Source organism: Haliotis cracherodii, unplaced genomic scaffold (assembly GCF_022045235.1).
Source record: "Haliotis cracherodii isolate W230 unplaced genomic scaffold, xgHalCrac1.p SCAF_15, whole genome shotgun sequence".
NCBI classification, from domain to species: Eukaryota; Metazoa; Mollusca; class Gastropoda; order Lepetellida; family Haliotidae; genus Haliotis; species Haliotis cracherodii.
In genome coordinates this window covers 28,086,883-28,105,502 of record NW_027266270.1, presented here as the reverse complement: position 1 = coordinate 28,105,502, position 18,620 = coordinate 28,086,883, and the positions used below count along the sequence as shown (strand labels likewise).

Here is an 18,620-nt window from a genome sequence, read left to right as displayed (position 1 = left end):
CTACAAGAAATGGACCATTCTTGTTGTTTAAAGTCATGCATTCAATATACTAAACGTAATCAAACCGTTACTAATAAGGAATGAAACTTTTCATAATGTGTGGGTTGCACAATAAACACTTTCTAACACGTTTTTGTTTAGCGTTAGAAAGATACACTTTTCACGATTGGAAAAAGCATAACTTTCACTTTCTTGAATTGATGCAGTTACAAATATTACAATCTTGGGGCATCGATGACGAAACATTTCATCACTTGTTCTGAGACCACTTCCTTGACAGAGAAGATAAGGCGGTTTTACGTTACATGACTCGAGTGTCTTGAAACTTAGCATCTGGGATAAGGGGAGGGGCTGGGGGACGGGCGGGGAGACCTGGCCTCCCGCGAGCATAGCAACCAGCTGATGCAAGAAGTATTTCAGAAAGTTCTGGCGACACAACGTTACTTCTGTTTGACATCAGCGAATCTTTGTGACAAGTTTTTGTGTGAATTGAGACGTTGCTGCCACAATGCCCTGCAGCAATCGGTCAGGTACAGCACGTCAATCTGAGCGAGTCGACTCCAGTGTGTGATAAGACCTGTGGTAACAGTACAGAGGATTCATGGCGTACGTCAATACCTTGTCAGTATTACTTAAATATGCATGTCCCTGCAAATATACCCGGATCCAGAGGGGGAGGGGTTGTTGTGCCGGCCCCACCCCCACCACGTTCCAATAACCCCATACACACGTCCCCCCTCCCCCCGACCCCACCACCCCTCCTTTTGAAGCATATTTATCATATTGACGAGTACAAAAACATGTAACCTAATCTCTTAATTAATACTATGATAATAACTAATTGACGCTAATTGTTGTCCGAATTTTTTTCCATTCATTCTGTTGTTGTAAGTTTGGTGCACCCAAGGCGGTATCAGTGCCTGCAAACGAAACGTGGTTAATTGATCTACTGATTGTTGTGCGTCTTACATTCATTGACCATTTAGCCACAACAGGATGAAAAAATAACATTGTTCTCGTCTTATACACACACACACACACACACATAGATAGATAGATCGATAGATAGTGTGTGTGCGTGTGTGTGTGTGTGTGTGTGTGTGTGTGCTAAGTAGTGTGTGATCAGACCTGCTAACTGCTTTTAGCATACACACATCTTGCCCTTAAATTTACGTTCAGCAATCTTATAGACCCGGCATCTTACAGACCTATCGGTGTTAATTACATATTGACCCAATGTGGGATTTGAACCAGGCGTTGTGCGTGTCATGTTACAACCCCAACCACTTGACCACCAGGCACACTATGAAGACATATACAGCTTTTGCCAGACTAATCTGTCTCATGATCACATACCGAGACTCGTAACGATTTGACTGACCTATTGCACATGCGACGTTAACTTTTATACACATATTGTGACTATAATGTGTTTACCCAAATCCAAAATTTAGATAAAGGAAAAACAGTGATAGAAGCGGAAATAAAATGTTGTTTATCATTCGTGCATTCTTCGAAATCAACCGTTAAAATAAACAAAAAGTCAACCTCTTTGATAGATTCAGACGCAAGCAAGTACAAATCATTATACTTTATATTCCGTTCTTCAAGCACCCCGATGAGCTCCTGATCATCATTTGAGAAGAACCTGTGCATATCCTGTCATATTGGATCTAGGGATGGGTGAACTTTTCTACCATACTTATTTAATTATATTGTTTGTTACGAACTGTTGTACTGAATAGACATGCAAGTGGCCGGTGTCATTCCGTAAATAAATAGAGTATCTCACCCGAGTGTCTTTTGATATTTGATATTTAGTTTATGTTATAAAACAGTATGATGACCATTAAGTGTTAGACGCAGATGGAGAATGCTTTTCATTCTGCAAAATTGTTAACAGTGTTCAAAATTGTCTTTTTTTTAATTGCTTCAACAGATGAACGTTTACTGAAAATAACCTACGAAATAATCTTTCAATCACCGGACGTAGAGCAACTACTCTGCAAAAGCCCTTCATTTATGGTAGCAGCTATGTGTGGAATCAACGTCAATAAATAGTAAAAGGAGCAAGTTCATTAAAAGTATGTAGTCAGAAAATATGCGAGAAACAAAAGACTGTGCCTTGCCTTTAACTGATAAAGGTTAATATTTAACACACACTACTCAGGCATGTTCTCAGCTATCTCAAAGCCGACTTATTCAAAATCTTAAAGATAATCATATCTGTAATTGTTCTGAATCTGAAAGTGTTATTTCCTAGAATGTCGTATTTACATTTGATCTGGTAGATTACTATTACATGAATTTTCCAAATATGACATAGAATGTGATCTTAACATCATTCTATATAAGGCGACCCAAATTCAGATGACAGTGTCAACAAATTCATACATACTTATATTCTGTCAACGAGAGATTGAACTAATTCATACTTTTGTGTCCAACTGTATTTGTTGTTAACTGTTGATTGCATGTATTGATATATTCATCATTCTGTAATTTTAAAGAGAAAGGATAGACTAAGCTCCTGGAGCTTTTTTCCAGTACTATTGATTGTCAATAAATGTTTGAGTCAAACTTGATATTTAAAACTCAGAGTCTGTATTCCCTTTGAACCAAACTCTTTTAAATATATTTGATTTGAAAGGAACTTGTATATCCAATATGTATAGAGGTATTGACACAATTGATTTTTAAAGTTAAGTGCCAAACAGTGTTCAGTACTCTAAAATGAACACCCACATAAAATGAAATTTATATATTTTGGTAGGTCTCCTTGAATCTGGATCGAAACGTAACTAAAGGGTTTAATGGGTTTTTTTCAATTCATACCATTGTATCTGTTATTGTACACGCAGCGAATCTAAGATCTGTGTCAGTCAAATGGCAAAAATGTTTTAACTATGTTACAAACAGAATGGCCATACGATGTCGATGACCCGGATCCAAGCCGCGGGGACTCCCATATATAGAATATGGGGTTGTAGTCCAAACGCCACAAAAAGGGTCATAACGACCACACAAAAAGTCAAAATGTCCATGATAATGATAAATATCCAATATGAGCAGGATGTGTACAGAGTATTCGTGTTAGATGTTGTTATTAATAATACATGAATATCCAGGCTCGGTGACCTCTTTGAAAGCGTGTCATGATACCCCAACGGCGTGGGTCGATGCTCAATAATATCAATCACAGGAGTGTCTGGCCCAGACCCCGATATAATTATTTACAGGCCTCCGTGCAGTGGGAATATTGCAGCGCGCAGCGTTAACAGCAAACAAACCTTACTGAAAAGAATGGAAATATGACTATTCAGTCAGATACTTAGAACCAGTTGCGGCAGTCAGCTATTAATTAAACTTAAACATGTGTTTTCTTTCATAAACAAATCAATGTAACAAAGCATTCGTATGAAACGACCAAAAACTTATTTGAAATCCATTGGCTCAGGAATGAAACTCGTATAACTAAACAATCTACACTTGTATCGGGATATTACATTTACGTAAAACATAATCATCCAATTTGGTATTATTGGAACATTTAGTTTGTGTTGTTCAAGGTATGCTTTCATCCAACATGATATCTGAAATGTTGAGTTTATGACGGAGCGTCTTAGAAAGGGAGGTAATTCTAATACAACTTACAAATTATGTCCCCTTTTTACGCCAACAGTCTGCATGATGTGATGAACACAAACTGAGCATTATCATGTAAAGACCGATATGCAGCAACGCTTACAACTATGCAAAGCCCATTGTTTAGTGTTTAAGGGTAAGGTAGGTTCGTGTTTTTGATAGTATGACAGTGGTAAATAATCGAAAGATAGATAAATTGATATTTTATTCATTATTCTTGAACTTTCTAAATTCTATGTCTTTGACTCTGAGTAGTCTTAGGGTAAAGGTGCAGTTGATTTCGTCTGTCTGTACCATCTTAGCCAAGGGCTTTGCCCTATTACAGTTATTACTATGTAAATGAAAGCTTGTGTTTTAGTGACACTGAGTATGATGTAATTTAGAATTTCCATCTTAGAGCACGTTTTCCTTATGGTTTGTAACACAACAAAATCTCCGATATGTGTGACATAGAATTTATGATCGAGATGAAATAATCATGAAAGAGAAGTATGATCCATGCTATGGCGCCTGTTATCCACCATTATCCATATGTCCCTTCTTTGATGACTTGTGGACCTTCAGTTTTGAAAATATGTGTGACTCAAAATACTGAAAAGTGTATGACCTAATAGTCAGTGACATATTACCTTCATGTTTTATACCAAACTTGAATTGAAGTTCAGCTTCTTTCACAAGGTGATAAGGACCACGGTTGGTGCAGTGGTCTAAAAGCTCTGGGATTAACCATGCAGGGTTGTCTTCCTTAACTATGTCAGGATCAGCTGATAGTGGGATCAGTTCCCAGATTTGGTTTGTCAGTGGTAAAGGTCAAAGACCTACATTACTTTGGCCCTTCCTGTGATGTTTTGTTGAGATGTGATATTACTGAAATAAAGTTCAATCTTTGAATGTAGCATAAATCCCAACTACCGCATTCATAATGGATTGATATAAGTGTTCCTTGCAGGCGACTGTGCAGTCAGGATGACAGTATTATAAAGCAGACGATGTTCCGGCGAGTGCTGGGTAAATCAGCTGGTGTTCTGTTCTACTTTGTACAGTATGGAGCTATTGCCCACTGTGCTCTAGAGTTCGGTGGGGACTTTGTGGTGGTAAGGCCAAAACAAATTATTATTTTTATTTTCTTGAATCTCTTGATTCATTTCCTCGCTAATAGTTTAATTATTTTTTGGTACCTGATCACTGGCCGAGTTTTGATAGACTTGAGTCCTATATCAAAGACTTGTGTAGTTGACCAGGGGAGAAAACTCACATCTTCACTTCTTTTTCGCTTGTTGCAGACATGGAAGAGTAAGGGTACAGTGTCTGAACTTAAGATGCTGCTGAAAAAAGAAACAGACAAAATGTTTATTATGTGTCATATTAGCATTGAAATCAGGTTTGAGACATGGGTCCTTCAGTCCATATTTTTCTGTTCATGAGTGCCCTAGTGAGAACCATGTTGCTATGACTGACAACTTGATTTCCACTCTATCTTGGCTTAACATGGCTTTAAGAAATGTGTGGGAAAAAGTTGAAATGTTATTTCCAAATATTTATATAAAAGATCTAGTTATTCGTTAGGCATTCCCAAGAAGATTTCACCCAAGTTTGACTGCACTAAAATGAGGAGCTGTCAGTGTCAATGTTTGACCTGATGTCACTGTTCCAGTATAGGGGGCACAGGTGGCCCAGTCGTCTAAGGTGCCGCAATTCGCTGTTAATCCCGGTTAGCCACAATTATGTTTCTAGGTTTGTCAGCACCATACCCATGCTCGTGGGTTTCACCGAAGTGGTAAACGTCTGAGACCTGCATCACTTTGGGCTTTCCTCCCACTTTAAGCTGACATGCCGCAGTATAACTAGAATACTGTTAAAAGCGGCATTAAACCCAACTCACTCACTCACTCACACTCACTCACTGTTCCAGTATATCGTTGCTGATACCACCAACCACTTGCCTTAAGTTGATTAATATACAATGTCATATTGCTAACTACCATCAAAGCAGTTGCTTGCTCACCCAGTCACTTAGTCTGTTAGTCTTGTGAAAATATTGAGGGACTAGTTGTTTTCTCCCACGATCTAGTTACCTTTCATAAACCACTAGTCCCAAATGAGCTGTTGACTAGTTGGATTTGACCAATGGTGTCTGCCATTGTATTATTCAGATGGGCTAATGATGCTTAAAACATGCCCCTATTTTTTTTATCAAAGAGCAGTCCCTGCTGTATTCTGCGGCCGAAAAATATAAGATCTGTAACCAATTTTGTAAATTCTGCAATCAAATATTTATAATTCAGCACATAACTCTACAAAGGTTTTAGTTTAATTTTTGTGAAAGTTTTGTTCGAAGTTTGCACCTGTTTAACTTGTGGATGGCATTTTTAAAATAAACCTGTCCTCTACTAAAATAGCTTATTAGAGTGAATCTGGAGATCACTAGTGAAAACATGCACACACACACTTTAATAATAGCAATAATACAAAAGTCAACTTCACTTCAAAATGAAATAAATATGCGTTTACATGTTTAAAAGCATCTTTCGAATCACAAGTTAAAATTCTGAAGTGTTTTTGACTAATTCTCTGGCAGATAAATGCGAAGTTCTGATCGAGTTCTGCACAAAATGCAATTTTCTTCAAGGTAGGTAAATTTCTGCATGCGTGGGCATTTTTGCAACCTATTCCAGGACCGCGGAATATAGCAGTGACTGAAAGAGGGATGATGCTAAATGGTGTTGGCCATTAATACATGTGTAAAACTAAGGTTTTGTGATCTTGTGTTATAATCTTTTATGAGAGATTTATGATTATGTTGATGGAAATGTTTTTTATTGCGTAATCATTAAGTGGGAGGTTATGAGCCAGGTGACATGCAGTTTGACTGACTTGAATTAGCCTGCTTTCATATCTGAGCTTTGTCTGCTTCTCTTTAGTGTAGCGGACCATCCATGGAACCCACAATACACAGCGGGGACATTGTTCTCACCGAACACGTCAGCACTTACAGGACATTAATTCAAAAGTAAGCACATTCTCATAAACCATCTCCGTAGTGTAGTGAATAGAGCAACTGTCCAAATGTTGGTGATTCAATCCCTGACCCTGTCATATCAAAAAGATTATAAAAGATGGTAGTTGTTGTTACCCTGGGTGGCACGTGACATTAAGTGTATAAAACAAAGACTGGTTGGCTAGGAGTCAATATGCTGGTGTCCATGTTTACCTGTGCACATATAAGTGCAATAACCTTGAACATGACATTAAACCACATTTTACATCACCTCACATTCCCATACACATTGGACAAGGTATGGTAAGGGCTTTTTTTTGCACACAGGATCTGCATTATTTGAAATGAGCAAAACATTTGGAAATCAATATGAACATTATAAGATGTGTTTTTATCAATGGTAATTATGTTTTTCATGTCAAAATTTATGTGTTTTAGACATATATAACACAAAGTACAGGCTATGTTTTATCGACAGGGCTGAATTTTCGAGGTATTTTGGAAGATATTTTGCTGTATTTAAACCTGAACAAGTCTTTGACTGAGGTGACATTTGACAAACAAATGCTAAAATAATTCCTTGGGATCAAATAGATTTTCCATCATTTTTGCCATAATAATACACATATAGCAACAATTCTGATTATTTTCAATTACTACGGGGTTTGTTCAACTTGAGCGTACATGCTGAGGATCAGTGATTTGTATCCCATGTTTATTTGTTACTCAGTGTGTTTCATGTCTCTAAACTATGGATCATAATACACAGAAATATGAATGGTGTGTTACAGGGGTGATGTGGTGATAACTCGTTCTCCTGTGAACCCCCACTACTTCCTGTGCAAGAGAGTGGTTGGCCTAGCAGGGGACAATGTGTTCAACGGGTCATCACAGACATTCAAGAGGGTTTGTATTTACTTCATAGGATTCGTCCATTATTATGAGTTGGACCCAAGAATTTTGTTTGAAACTGGATAATTTTGAAACTCCTATCTCACACTATGCATTGCTCATTCTTCTTTCGATCATTAGTGGAAATGTGCTAAAACAAAGGTTTCAATCTTCTAAAAAACAATTCACCTGAACACACCTAGCATCACGATGATCACCACCCAACAATCCGAGTCATGCCTGTTTTTCATGCCGAGCGACCTACGTGGACTGAACACATGGTTTCCCCAGCTGACTTATTCTAACCACGGTGTGGTGACATGTTCCGCTGGCGAATTCAATTTTGTTTGTTTTTTCTTTTGTCTATGCATCTCCCTCTTTGGAGACTTCAAAACTTCTTTTCTCTGGTCGTTTCCAACATGGACGAACAGGCTAAGCGCCAACCTGCCTGCTTGATTTGTATGCAGGTTTTTTCCCCTTCTGACGGATTGCAGCGGTCGCTGAAGTTCATCTGTGCATTGTTCTCAGTGTGTCGACCTACCTGACAAGTCGCTCTTATCGACACAATTGCTGACGCAGAGAACAACAATGGCTTTCTAAATTCCACTGAATAATTGTTAACCCCCTCACTTCCTATCTTGTCTGTCAATGTCAATGATGATGAAGTATCTGACAGCTTTCTCACGGAAGACCTTCCTGTCTCCACTATTCAGTCCCTTCTGAAGAATTTACAATCAACGTCTATGGCAATTCAACCTACTGTTTCGGATGTACGGGAAGCTCTCTCAGTGGTATTGGATCAGACCGCTCCTGTATTTTCTTCACGGTTGGTCGCCCTGCCTCTTGCAAACATGAAGCCTGCCGTAGTCTTACTCCTTTGTCACACTCGTTTACTGTCGTCAATAACGACAATTTTTTTCTGCCTGATGGCATCTCTAAGGCTGCAGCTTTGACTTCAGCCTCTGCAGTCACTCCTATTATAGTTTTATCTACTCTGAAAGCTTGTCACTCCCTGTCTACCTCTTAATATTCCAGATCCCCTCTTTGACGTTCGAAAGACCTCTCTCCTGTGGATCGTGTGTTAGACCCTTCTCTCAGTCAAGACTCTTGCAGGTGTCATGTTCTTGGGAGTCCTGTCCTGAAGATCCGCGATCTGCCGATGAGGATCAGCTTGCAAAGATCGGCTTTTGGTAGATAAACGTTCCTCCACAGTTCAGTTGCCGAGTCTTCTGGCTCGATCAACTCATGATCCCGGGATTGGTGATTCTAGAATTCCCCCGGATCAATATACTTGTAAGGTCCCTCTAAGGTAGGCAAACTTCTCAAGATCAGCGTACCTCTCCTAAGCAGCACACCTCCAAGGTTCAACAAACGTCTGATTTTCAATTTACCTCGCAGGATCAGTGCTTCTCCAAGGATTGATGTAACTCTAAGGATTGACCTTTCCCCATTGTTCAAGAAACCTTGATGGATTGACAAGCTTCACCAGATCGGCGGTCTTCCACTGAGCGTTATTCTTTCAAGGATCGGCAATCAGGGGATTGGTAATTTACTCATCATCGCTCATGGAGAGACACTTCAGATTCCTCATGTAAACTGTTTCGGAGGACAAACTTTATGCTGATTCAATTGAACACTCGTCGCACTTGGCTCACATCTTTTCTTCTAATCATTTTGACTCTCGTCTACATGATCGTTCTCATTCTTATGACATCATATATCCGAGATTTTCCTTCGAACCCTGTTCCGCATAATGCCTATGCAACCTCGGATAATGACACAGCCAACCCTGATTACAGCTACTATCCCTCTCCTTGCACTCAGCTACTACCGGTAGATGCCCTTCTCCGAAAGCCCTGCTTGAGACTCTTCCTTCCACTTCTCAGGTTTTCCGTCCCCGCCTCTGTTTTGAATTCCACCTGCCACAGCTGTATCAGAACTGGTGACACTACAGTCTTCCACACATATACTTCCTACCTCATGTAATCCTGATGATTCAACCTCCATCCAGGCGTAGCAACTTAGAGCAGTGAAGTCAGTGGGCCTCCCTCAATTAGGTACTTCCATGAATACAGTAACTTCTGTTTTAGCTTCTCTTTAGCCTACGCCCTCAACGGTCTCATCTCCTTCCCCTGTGGATCCGTTGCAAGAGGAAGATTTTGTAGATCGTCATGCCTCCCCTGCTCCTTCCTCAGGCAGTTTTGACACTGCAGATCTTGGTACAGTTTTGATTTAGATTGCGGATAAGCTCCAGCTCCCCAAGAGTACCTCGACCGAAGAAATCTTACCATCTTTTCTTGTCCCTTCCTATGACGCTTCCAGCTCTGGCGAATATGGCTACAAATTTGGATAAAGCCTTCATGATCTATTACAGTCTCCTCGTTTTGTGTTGGCTGATGCAGGCACTCATGACCTATTGACTTCTGCTCCTGAATTGGAAAGTGACCCTGGGCCCCAAATATTCGTTGTCCTGCTCAGTGGGGGATAAAAGAGATTTAGTGCATCTGGACACAACTATTTGTCAAACGCTACTCTTGGTCTCCACGATCCTTTTGGCAACGGAAGCTCTCACTTCAATTTTGGATCACTCATCTTCTCCCGAGGTGGGTTGCATACGAGGTGCTGTATGTCTTATTCAGGACAAGGTTACAGCCAGTTTGGATCTTCTTACTTATTACTTCCTTAAGCTGTGGTGTCCTTCATTATCGTTCATGGGACGATCCCTTTAAAAATCACCTATACCAACTTTGGTCAACTCCTTCACATTTTGTAGGACGCATTCAAGACATTACACGGGATGTTAAGCGTGACACATCTCTCCGGGTGACGGTTGATCTGCTTCGTTTACATAGGACAGCTCATAGCTGACTCCCTGTCCCAACCGACAGGCGTTCTGCCATGGAATGGGGCCTCCATCCAGTGATCTTTCAGTGGATTTGCCAGTTATTTACGTGCCCTGCCATCGATCTTTTCGCAATCTCCTGGTTAGTATCTCCCAAACCCAATCCCCAGGCTTGGGACCACAAGGCATTGGCAATCTCGTGTGAGGCCTACACGCTTATGCCTTTCCGCCAACCGGTGTTCTTCCTCGGGTCATGCAGAAGATAAGTGTCCACCTGTCACCTCACACTGCTTTTGGTTGCACCCTATTGGCCAACTCACCACTTCACCATGCTCTTCCAACTTCGCAGACAGAAGATTTCATTGTCTACCACTATGGGTCAACCTTCTTCTTCAACCTCACTCCCAGCTGCTCATTGCCTGAAGCTAGTATCTTGCTGGGATCAATTCCGTCGTCGCTACAACGGGTGTGAAGGTCTCTACTGTTGTGGAACTGCAAGCCCTAATTTGGTCTTACAAGTTGGCGGACAAGTCATCTCATTTCCGACCACCAACCTGGTGGAATGCTAGGTGTTTTTGGGTGAATTGTTTTTAGAAGCTGCAAACCTTTGTGTAAGCATGTTTCCTCTCAGGATCGAAAGAAAAATGAGAAATGCATAGTGTTGGATAGGATAAGTATATAAATATATAACTTTTTTGGTCAGTTGTGCAAGATATTTTTCTCTTTTAAAGGTTGAGCTGAAGAATGTTTTCACTCAAAACACATTGTTTTCAGAATATCCAGCCTGTGCAGTAAAAAAATATTTTGGTTAGTCAATAAGACATTAACATGTGTCATTCTGAAATTATGTCATGTTTATGATGCATTTGAATTTGTGTACCATGAACAGTTTTTGAAGTGGAACATTCTTTTAAGTTAACTCCCTTGACTGACATTGGTTGTTGAAATGTTCATCTTAGATCCAGCATGGTCATGTGTGATAACATGTAATATTTACCCTAGATCCCACCTGGACATGTATGGCTGGAGGGAGATAACAAAGACAACTCCTCGGACTCCCGGGAATACGGACCAGTTCCCTATGCTCTCATCAGAAGCAGGGTGTTCTACAAGGTAGGTTGACAAGACAGGAGTATCCCCAGGTGGGATCAGAGATTGAGCTTGTATCAATATCTATACATCTTGTTTTAAGCTGACTAATGAGTATCTAGTGTGTAACAGGGTGGTGGGGAGGCAATATTGCCTAATGGATAATGCTTTCGCTCATCACGCCAAAGGCTTGGAGGGGTTCACCTCATGGGTAAAATGTGTGAAGCCAATCTCTGGTGTCCCCCACTGTGATATTGCTGGAATATTGCTTAAACCCACGTAAAACCCAACTCACTGACACACTAATGTGTGACGTTGCTCATTGCACTGTCCTTGTGACCCTTCAGTTTACTCATGCTATCAACCACTGGTTTGACTGGTCCAACCGGGATTATTTACATGCCACGTTCATATAACTGGAATATTTGGTGTTAAATAGTATGCAAACAAACATGATATTTAGGGGTCTGCACTACTTCCACTGTAACGATGTTGAGTGTAGATGTATTGTTTCAGATCTGGCCCCCGAGGAACATGGGAACACTGACCATGATGCTGGACCAGAACAGATGACCCCTGCCAACATGTTGCATCACATGCAGCCTCAGAAATTGTCTGTTTTAAGACTAGTACAGGGCCCCTTTCCACAAAGCGATCTTAGCACTATGACTATGGTAAGCCTATGTTAAATTATGGGACTTAAGATCACCTTAGTGAAAAGATTGCTTTGTGGATAGGAGACCTGAGGACTAGATGAAACCTTAGTTCTCTGGCACTCAGTTTGTAGTGAGTCCTGTTTGAATGAGACAAAAATATTTACCACTGTCAGATTTAATCAGTTTTAATTTGTAGCAAAATTGAAGCTTTGAGAACAGGTTCTGAATTATCGCTCTCAAGTGCTACCAATCAATAAGGACAACCATCATTGGATTTTTGCTTGCCCTCAGCAAAATGTAGTCTTCAGGTAGTGGTAGCGTGAATTTCGAAGGCTGATATGTACCAACAGCAGAAGGATGACCCATGACTTTATACTTGGGGTTTTGCTATATGCTTACCTCATGTTTCCATACATATCACATTTATACTTGACTCATAATAATACTATATATAAGATAGCTATGTGATAAATCGTGAGACAGGGGCATGGGTGGTCCATTCATCTAAGGCACCAATATTCACTGTGCAGAGTTACGCCTGAGCTGGCCAGAAACCTATGATTTTAGGGTCCAATCCTAGTCACCCTGATTATGTTTCTCGGATTGTCAGCACCAGACCATTTCACCAAAGTGGTAAATGTCTAAGACCAGCATAGCTTCAGACTTTCCTCTCACATCAGCGTGACATGTCACGTTATATGTGAAATACTGCTCACAGTGGTGTTAAATCTTGCTCACAGTCAAATATAGCGAAATGTGTTGTAATTAAGGTTTCAAGTTCAAGTTAAAAGTAGCCACTACGAACATGTCTACAGCTAGCTTTACCTTTGAAATATTTATGGTCAAGAAGTTTCCACGCAATTTGACAAATATGTGTATTGCGATACATATCGTTTTGTGACCCATGTATCGTGATATGTATGGTATAGTGACCTTGCTGTATCATTTCACCCCTATTAACTGATACATGGCTAGCCATGTCATGTATCACAATTTATGGTCAAGAAGTTTCCAAGCGATTTGACGTAAATATGTGTATCGCGATACATATCGTTTTGTGACCTATGTATCGTGATATGTATGGTATAGTGACCTTGCTGTATCGTTTCATCCCTGTTAACTGATACATGGGTAGGCATGTCATGTGTCACATTATGTAGTCAGGTGTAAATTCACAATGCGTCTTTTCAGGGTTTTTTGAGATTCACCCATTACAGGATCACGTGTCTGACATTCAGAAGAATAAAATCAAAATCATTTCTAACAGTAGTTTGTGATCATTTCCATCATGTTTAGTGTAGAATTATCCAAATCAACTAATCATTGCATCCATGCCTTTTTTTTTAACAATTTTACTGTTTTTCAGGCTAAAAGCATGAAGATGACCTTGACCCATGACATGAATGATCAATGTCCAAGCACTGTGTTGTATCAAAAACAAAGTGTGATGATGTCAGTCGGCAAAAGTATCCCTATATACATTGTCTGCTTGTTTAGCCCTGGTGGGTGGTCCAATCCCAACTGTGGCTCAACTTTATTATCATTCTACACCATCTCAATTTTGTCCATGTTCGAGTTGCTGTGATTTATTATTTGATTTAACATTTAGTCTTAAACATAAACAACATAAAAAAATCACTTCTATAATTGATAAAAGACTTTGTTCAAGAAAAATATGAGCAGACATCTCTTGTAAATATATGAGAAAAAAGAAACTCGGTCAAAGCACGTCATTCATTAACACCTGAACGTTGCATGTTTTCTCCAGTACAAAGTATATTGCTCCTAAATATTTTTATGTTGAAAAAAGATAATCTGCAAATTTACAGATATTGTGGGAAAGAATAGAAGCCGAATAAAACCGCATTTATTTATATATAGAATATAGTAAGTAAACATATACTATTTTCCTTCCGATAATTTCTTTTTGCTCAAGTAGGTCTATGTCAATGTGCAACTCCCTGTGGGGAATCCAGGTTTGAATTGGTCCAAGCAAACTTTTCTGATCTGAAAGGGAGTTTTGAGGTAATGTAGCCACTTCTGAATATTTGACTGTAGTGAGTTTCAATAAGGTAGATGAAAACCTAATGCTCCTTCAGAGAGAAGACCTCATCTCGTCTTCGAAAATATTCCTTAAACCTTGTAACTGAATATCTGAAAGACAAATAATATATCAAGGTTAATAGTTAAAGTAATAGCCACAACAGTATGAGAGCATATTGCTTGAGCAACGCTTCACAACAATATTAATCTTAATGATTTGATAAATGATTCTTCTGCATTAATAATTATTGTGTCCCCACTTTATCTCAATTATCAGCACCGTGTCACATCATTAGATAACATCAACATTTGTCATAAAGTTGTGTAGTGTAAGCATCCATTGCACCTAGCAGGATAAACATGATATGATCAAATATTGTGAGTCAGTCAGTTCTAGGCTGCTTTTGGCACCGAGTCAGAGTACAGAGGGGTATTCATGTTACACTGCGACACAGTATCTCGGTGGGCTAGCACTATAAAATTGGCATTATCCCGGACTAGTTTTATGCAGCCACATACACAAAAGGACACGCACGCACGCACGCACGCACGCACACACGCACGCACGCACGTTGCTGTATGAATGCAATAATCTTGGACGTGATGTTAAACCCCAGTTCACTTCACCTCGCCTCGCGGACTCGCAACCAACAACCGTCCGATCTTCAGCTCTTGAAGGGAGACCAGACGAGTGTCAATTGTCAGTCCAAGCTAGTTTGCATGAAGTCATTCAAAACTCATTTTGTAACGCATATTTTGTGGTGTATACCAATCAAGCAGTTGATGAATACCCCAATTACACACAGACATGATCTCAGACTGTCTCTGTAAAAAAATACAGTCTAAACGGACTTATAAATGATCGTCTTTTATTAAAACTATATTGGATGCATCAGGTATTTCAGTCTAAACGGACTTATAAATGATCGTCTTTTTTTAAAACTATATTCAATGAATCAGGTATTTCATATGTTTGGATATCACTGAGATTTATATCGTCCTCCTGGTTAAAATCATGTCTCTGAACCTCTTTCATACATATTGGCAATCTTGGACAGCAGATATCTTAAATTCTAGTAAATGCGCCTCATCGTATTTTAAAATCGCCAATAAACTTGAAACATATTCAATAACCATTACTCCCCACTAATCCTTTAAATTGCTATTCTTTGGGAAATCTTGTCGCCGCCTGCCAATAGAAACCGGATGATGGAATAAAAACTCCATTGAATGACGTTTATGCAAGTTGTATGATAGTTTTGACATAGGAGTTGGATACAACTATATCTTCAAATGCAAATATTTCAATGAACAAAGGGACATGCACATCAAAACACTATTTAAAAAGACCAAATAACTCCAGCCATTTTTTAACTGCCATAAGATCTCTGTCCAAAAGAAACTATGTAATTTTGTTAACATTATAATGAAAATTGTAAAAACTCCCGGTTAACCTCTGTCCACCGCAATGTAAAATACTGTTGTACCTCATATGCCGGATGCACTCGGCCAGAGAGAAAACAAATACTGTCCTGTTCTGTTCAAAAGCCGAAAATGGGGACAAGAGACCATTGTACCCCTTAAGACAGGCATGGGGACTGGTAACCGATTCCACCTACATCGCATCCGGCCCATAGGGATTCAGACAAACATTGTGTCACTAGTGGGGCAGCCTACTCCTCCGGCAGGGATTCGGGAACCCAACATTGTATCAGTATTGGGACAGGATATTCCGCCCGCAGGGATTCAGGAACCTAACATTGTGTCAGTATTGGGACAGGATATTCCGCCCGCAGGAATTCAGGAACCAAACATTGGGACAGGATATTCCGCCCGCAGGGATTCAGGAACCTAACATTGTGTCAGTATTGGGACAGGATATTCCTCCGGCAAGGATTCGGGAACCTAACATTGCATCAGTATTGGGACAGGATATTCCGCCCGCAGGGATTCAGGAACCTAACATTGTGTCAGTATTGGGACAGGATATTCCGCCCGCAGGAATTCAGGAACCAAACATTGGGACAGGATATTCCGCCCGCATGGATTCAGGAACCTAACATTGTGTCAGTATTGGGACAGGATATTCCGCCCGCATGGATTCAGGAACCTAACATTGTGTCAATATTGGGACATGATATTCCGCCGCAGGGACTCAGGAAAGTAACATCGTGTCATTAGTGGGGCACTAGTGTCACTAGTGGACTGACTTATAAGTTACCGTAGGAAGTCAAAGTCCTTCTTGGAGTATGTAGCTAGTGAAAGAGCCAGCACTCCCCAGAAGAAATGAGAACCCTGCAACAGAAGAACAAGAACGTCAGTTTTTGACTCGCTCACAAACTGGCTTATTATCAATTTGACAAACACTGTTTGCTTGACTGGTATCTTGGACATGTTGAATGTATGGACAGGTGTGACTGATATCGTGGCCATGTTGAATGTATGGACAGGTGTGACTGATATCTTGGACATGTTGAATGTATGGCCAGGTGTGACTGATATCTTGGACATGTCGAATGTAAGGACAGATTTGACTTAAATCTTGGACATATTGAATGTATGGACAAGTGTGACTGGTATCTTGGTCATGTTGAATGTATGGACAGTGTGACTGATATGTTTGACATGTTGAATGTATAGAGAGGTCTGACTGATATGTTGGACATGTTGAATGTATGGACAGGTGTGACTGTTATCTTGGACAAGTTGAATGTAAGGACAGATTTGACTTAAATCTTGGACATATTGAATGTATGGACAAGTGTGACTGGTATCTTAGTCATGTTGAGTGTATGGACAGTGTGACTGATATCTTGGACATGTCAAATGTAAGGACAGGTTTGAATGATATCTTGGACTTGTCGAATGTATGGACAGGTGTGACTGATACTTTGGACATGTCAAATGTAAGGACAGGTTTGAATGATATCTTGGACATGTTGAATGTATGGACAGGTGTGATTAACATCTTGGACATGTTGAATGTATGGACAGGTGTGATTGATATCTTGGTCATATTGAATGTATGGAGAGGTGTGACTGGTATTTTGGACATGTAGAATGTATGGAAAGATTTAAATGTTATCTTGGACATGTTGAATGTATGGACAGATTTTACTGGTATCTTGGTCATGTTGAATGTATGGTCAATGTGACTGATATCTTGGTCACGTTTGACTTATATCTTGGACATGTCGAATGGATGGACAGGTTTGACTGATATGCTGAATGTTTGGGAATGCCATTACAGTGAAATATGAAAAGGTTTACGATTGACTTTGTTTCATCAGATTGGTTCACGATTGCAGATGCTCACTATACTAATTACATGACAGTTGAAATGAAATTGTTAGAGGAAAGTATTCAGCATCACGAAACTGCGAGGAGCTTGGTACAACATAATATATTCTATAAACACGATACCGATTCCCACAAAGGGAGACTACTCACTAAGGCACACTGGTTGACCTGTACATAAAGTCTCTACATCAGCTTCACTGACTCTTGACCGTCTCCCAATCAAAGAATAATACTCCTCCAGGTAAACACGTATCCATGTCAACTGATAGTCTCGGTCCGGAAAACGACTGTAATCTACTTCATGTACACCTGGAAAAAAGTCTTTTTAGCTATTGGATATTGACCAGTTACTTTGTTGACAAAATATCAGGATTTCAATAACGTTCAGAGAATCCTCACACTTGTAGCTAAAAGCTCAATAATTCTTAAAACCAATTTTGTTCCAAGTAACAAGGTTTGAAGCATCCTCGATTACCCAGTGGATTCTGTCATGATAAATACCCATGACCCAATTGCTACCATCAGTACCATTTAGATTTGATGGCTAGCTTAGCATTGTATCTTTCAAATCAGACTCAAAACATATCCGAATGGAATTAAACGAAGCTATTGTCATGCTGATAGCAAATCCAAGTTTTAACAACGTTTTTTTTCAACCAATCAGATTGCAACAACACCTTCCATTCATTTTATAACATTTGATGTATAGTAACTGCATTTCAACAATATTTTATCTTTTGCAAAACAGTTTTAATATCACTCTTTCTAAATAGCAACTGCGGCATTGACTACAGTTAAAATAATTCTTCTGTGCCAGTTGACAAGCAAGTTTTAACAACGTTTTTTCAACCAATCAGACTGCAACACCCTGATAAATGAATTGATAAATAGTAACTGCATTTCAACAAGTTTTATCTTTTGAAAAACAGGCACTTTTATCTATTTTATTCTAAAATGTAATATATTAACAGTTTTAACATCACTCTTTCTAAATAGCAAATGCGGCGTTGACTTAAAGTGTATAAACAATTCTTCTGTGCCAGTTGACAAATAAATACTTTTGGTCATATAATATTGCATAATTTCTTGCTTTATGCATTCTTTTCTTCTACATCTAGAAATAATCTTCGTGACAAGAGTGGTGAGAAAATATATC

At 39.6% G+C, this 18,620-nt stretch overlaps 1 protein-coding gene across 2 annotated transcripts; it reads left to right on the top strand.

Annotated features, from left to right (window-relative positions):
- Positions 1 to 3,679: 3,679 nt before the first annotated feature.
- LOC139462018 (mitochondrial inner membrane protease subunit 1-like) lies at positions 3,680 to 13,356 on the top strand. Of its 2 annotated transcripts, none has more exons than XM_071243515.1 (6): positions 3,680 to 3,781; positions 4,595 to 4,739; positions 6,567 to 6,655; positions 7,435 to 7,549; positions 11,379 to 11,489; positions 11,982 to 13,356. In XM_071243515.1, the coding sequence occupies exons 2-6, from the start codon at positions 4,635 to 4,637 to the stop codon at positions 12,036 to 12,038; spliced, it is 477 nt and encodes a 158-aa protein (XP_071099616.1). In that variant the 5' UTR covers positions 3,680 to 3,781; positions 4,595 to 4,634; the 3' UTR covers positions 12,039 to 13,356. The 2 variants fall into 2 exon arrangements, with proteins under 2 accessions (XP_071099616.1, XP_071099617.1); XM_071243516.1 differs by having other exon boundaries at positions 3,680 to 3,786.
- Positions 13,357 to 18,620: the final 5,264 nt, after the last annotated feature.

Bases quoted from the DNA above. Each gene is read 5' to 3' on its own strand.
- LOC139462018 (XM_071243515.1), top strand. From the start codon at position 4,635: ATGTTCCGGCGAGTGCTGGGTAAATCAGCTGGTGTTCTGTTCTACTTT. The intron at 6,656-7,434 runs GTAAGCACATTC...GGTGTGTTACAG, and splicing joins TACAGGACATTAATTCAAAA to GGGTGATGTGGTGATAACTC. The intron at 11,490-11,981 runs GTAGGTTGACAA...GTATTGTTTCAG, and splicing joins GAAGCAGGGTGTTCTACAAG to ATCTGGCCCCCGAGGAACAT.